The sequence below is a fragment of the Mesitornis unicolor genome, unplaced genomic scaffold, assembly GCF_000695765.1.
Source record: "Mesitornis unicolor isolate BGI_N332 unplaced genomic scaffold, ASM69576v1 scaffold25105, whole genome shotgun sequence".
Taxonomy (NCBI): domain Eukaryota; kingdom Metazoa; phylum Chordata; class Aves; order Mesitornithiformes; family Mesitornithidae; genus Mesitornis; species Mesitornis unicolor.
Genome location: NW_010185177.1, coordinates 14,325 through 18,425, shown reverse-complemented (window position 1 = coordinate 18,425; position 4,101 = coordinate 14,325). Strand labels below are relative to the sequence as shown.

General features: G+C 48.5%; 1 protein-coding gene across 2 annotated transcripts in view; it reads left to right on the top strand.

Moving 5' to 3' along the window:
- UBE3B (ubiquitin protein ligase E3B) overlaps positions 1-4,101 on the top strand; it is an 18,276-nt gene that overhangs the window by 10,070 nt on the left and 4,105 nt on the right. For both annotated transcript variants that reach the window (XM_010184764.1, XM_010184762.1), the window contains exons 17-21: positions 1-100; positions 438-614; positions 703-813; positions 1,398-1,535; positions 1,937-2,002. The exon at positions 1-100 is cut by the window's left edge. In XM_010184764.1, the coding sequence (XP_010183066.1) occupies positions 1-100; positions 438-614; positions 703-813; positions 1,398-1,535; positions 1,937-2,002 (592 nt within the window). The remainder of the gene's footprint in view (positions 101-437; positions 615-702; positions 814-1,397; positions 1,536-1,936; positions 2,003-4,101) is intronic.

Sequence of the window (4,101 nt, the reverse complement as noted above, 5' to 3'; positions counted from 1 at the left end):
CATGGTTACAAAGGAGAAGGAGAAGCTTGGGCTGGTTGAAACCAGCTCTGCATCACCTCATGTCACACACATCACCATCCGCCGCTCACGTATGCTGGAGGTGAGTGACCTGGCTTTCAGAAGGCAACCAGCAAGCCAGTGACTTGGCCTGACAGAGACTTGGCCTGACAGAGTATGGGGTGTGAATATGTCTTTATCTTCTCTGTGGGTGCTGAGGGACCCAGTGCCTTGATGTTACAGTAAAATGCTGGACCTTAGTTCAGCTCAGACTGCTACAAACCTGGAGTTTTGACTAGGAAAAATGCTGGTGGTCTTGAACACAGAATTCAGTGGGAAAATGCAGATTTCTGTGGTGGCTCTGTCTCTGCTGCACATCTCTGTGGGCGTTTCGCATGACTCCCTGTATGATCATCCTCTGGCTCTTCTGCTCTGTGTAGGATGGATATGAACAGCTACGGCAGCTTTCCCAGAATGCCATGAAGGGAGTGATCAGAGTGAAGTTTGTGAATGATCTGGGTGTGGATGAGGCTGGTATTGATCAAGATGGTGTCTTCAAAGAGTTTCTGGAAGAGATAATAAAGAAGGTGTTTGACCCCGCACTCAACTTGTTCAAGGTATGACACAGGACTGCAGGTGCTGGCCGTAATAACCCGTTGTAGAGAGAAACAGCCTGGCTCACTGTGCTCTTATCTCTGTGTGCAGACAACCAGTGGTGATGAGAGGCTGTATCCATCCCCAACATCCTACATTCATGAGAACTACCTACAGCTCTTCGAGTTTGTGGGAAAGATGCTTGGGAAGGCTGTATATGAGGTGAGCCAAAAGTACCATAACCATATTATGATATTGTTACTGTATGGTGCTGTTGAGATGCAGCTCTTTGATGGTGCCCCTTGCCTTTGAGAGCATCTGTCATACGCTTGAGGAGGTGTAGCTGAAGAGGAAAGTTTAAAAAATGACTCGGATAAAGATACCAACAGTGCAGGAGTTTGGCACTTCTTCAGGCATGTATTAAAAATAATACTGGAGGTGAAACTTGGGACATACCTTGATGATTCTTCTTGGTGCTGGGGACGCTGGCTGGAATAGTCTGTTATTTTGGTGTTACACCTTACAAGCAGGACATGTGGCTAAAAGGAGGATGGGATGACAGAATTACTGCATCCATTTAAGGTAGTTCTTTTGGAAGAAACATGGAGTTCCCCTGTTGCCTCTTTGCACCTGCTCCACCAATTAATGGATTTAATGGATGTGGTTTTCTTAGCTGATTTCAATGTCTTGCATCTTCGCACTTGTTCCACAACAAGTGGTCTGCCTGCAGGCTTCATAGGTAACCACAATGTTGCACATAACAAGTATGTGATGAGACCTTACCTATGCATTCTTGTTGTCCATAGGGAATAGTTGTGGATGTACCGTTTGCTTCCTTCTTCTTGAGTCAGCTACTTGGGCACCACCACAGTGTCTTCTACAGCTCTGTAGATGAACTTCCCTCCTTGGACTCTGAGTTCTATAAAAACCTCACTTCAATTAAGGTTTGAACATTGCTTTTCCCGTTGTTCAACTCCCTTATCACTGCCTGCTGCTACAAATACTGGAATTGCAAACCCCTTTAGAGTACTGATCATCTTTAAAAACACCCTGGAAGTAATTGGTGTATTTGAGGCAGGTTGGCAGGTAGCTCTCCTGTGTTTTTACTGGGGCAAGCAGAGATGAGGAAGGAATCTGAAAGTGTATACCTGGAACTGGGAAATCCCAGGTTTTAGCCTCAGCTCCTGTGCAGCCTCCCCATAACCTGGAGCAACTCATGTGTTTGTTGCTTTGGTGCCTCATGCCTGTTGGGGATCACTTGGTGGGAGAGTAATACAAAAATGCAGACCTGCTGTTCCTGCTGCTCAACACTGATGCTCTTTGCCTTTCTCTGGTGTTCCTCTAGCGTTATGATGGTGATATCAGTGACTTGGGCTTAACATTGTCCTACGATGAAGATGTGATGGGTCAGGTAGGTCTTTAGTCAATGACTGTATTGTACCTTGTCTCTGCTTTGTTCCTAACACCTTCCTCATGCTGGGCAGTGACGAGCAGAGTTCTGGGCACTGATGGTCAGAGTCCACAGCCCTGGCTCAGGCAGTCCCTGTTTCTCCTGGTTAGACCCCAGCTGCTCCACATGAGAGCATCTCCCTCACTTGTCTGGTTGATGCTACCAGGAAGAACCTCTGAAGCACCAAGAGGGATCCTGAGGATCGTTGCCCACTGCTGTGGGAAAGCCTGTGGTGCCGGAAGTGGCAGACAGTGAATATAAACAGTTGGCAGCAGAACTAGGTTTGACTCCTGAGGTGTCCTAGCTTTTATTAGCATCCTTAGAAAAGAGAAATACACCTGCAGTCTGGCTTGCCAGCAGAAGGCAGCTATTATTCTCTGCTGAGCTTTCTGAGAGCTGGTCTTGAGCATCTGAAAGTCAGGCAGCCTGTCCAAGCTCACACTACATGGAGTGCTTTTTACCCTGGTACTTGTGTTTCTGAGTCCATCAGGTGAATTCTCTGCGTGGCCCATCTGAACAGGATTCCTGAGGCGATTGACTGACGAATGACCTTGTGTTTGATTGTAGTTAGGCCTCAGCTCTGCTCTCCTTTAACAAAAAAGTATGCCTGTGCTAAAAGGCTGGCTCAGCTTCAGAGCTTCGCTGAACTCAGCCCTAGGATTCTGCAGCTTCGTTCGATATTTAGCTGTGAGCAGAGAACAGCTTTTTGCACAGAAAAGGTTGCCCTCTGGCCCTTAATTTTTCTACTGCTAGGGTTTTTTTCCTTTCTAGTTGAAAACTGTTGTTTTGTGCTCTCCCTGCACAAGTGGCTTTCCCCTCTTTTAAAAAGAAGCTGTGTGAGCAAGGAGGAATTTCTTTTCTTCAAATGTACCCATTTCTGTCAGAGAAACTTGAAGTGTGTCAGGAGGTCTCTTGGCCTCGAGAAGAAAAGGCTGTTTTGTCAGTCCCTTGTGAAGGCTTGAAGGTACTTGGTTGCACTTGAGCCCTGGCTTCGGTGATGCTGGAAAATGTGGGTAGATAAGATTAAAATGCCTTCGCTGTCTGCGTTTGCTGTTGTTGCAGCAAATTCCGTGGGGAGCCTTCAGCTAACGCTAAGCCCAAGCACTGTTAGCGGTGGAGATCCAGTGGCACAGAGCTCAGAGACTGTGAAGCCATGGAGGGTTTATCTGGGACAGCTTGTCCTTGAGAGCTTTGCGTGCTGTAGTTTCTTACTCCTAAGATGGATGGTTTGGACCTGGCTTGCATACGTCTGGTAGCTGCAGTAGCAGTGAATGCACCCATAAAGCTGCAAGGGTGAATGAGAAGACAGCTGAGGACTGATACAGCCCCGCTCCGCACGGGTGAGAGGTTGTATCCACTGCACAGTGCGCTGAACACCTTGCTGCTGCCTCAGGATTGCTGAGGTTTCAGCTCTAAGGTTTTTTTCACCATGAAAATAAAGGTAGAATACAGCATACAAAAGCCCAGCAGTAAGACAATGAAGGCTGTAGCACTCAAAACTTCAAAATAAACCAAGGGACTCCTGTTTGCCTTGTGCTTTGGCCATGCTGAAGCAACCAGGTAGGGTAACACTGTGGTTCATGACTGAACTCGTGCATCCCCGCTGGGTACGGCTCTGCTTTGGGCACAGGGGAGCTGAGCTCATTCCCTGGGAGTCACCTGGAGCTGAAGCTCAGAGGCCACTGTAACACCTGAAGAACAACTTTCTGCCTCTTAGCGTTGGTGCAAAGATGAATCATGACTCTGGTGCTGTAGCAAGCACCCAGAAGGTCCCTGCCGCTGTCTCTGAGCAGTGCCATCAGCTGAGTGCCACGGCAGGGCAGGGAGGGAACACATCCCAGCTCTTTCTGAGCACTCCCCGCTTGGTGCCTTGAGTGCCCAGCTTGAAGGACGGTGAACGCCGGGGAGCTCTGGCACTCGGGTGGCCCCAGCTGAGACCTGTGGAGCAGACAGCTTTGGATTGTGCTGTTACACTGAGCCGTGCGAGGGCTCTGAGCTTGTTCAGCCTCTGGATTCGGGGATTGTGACAGTCCCCTGGGGCTCTTTGAATTGATGTGTGT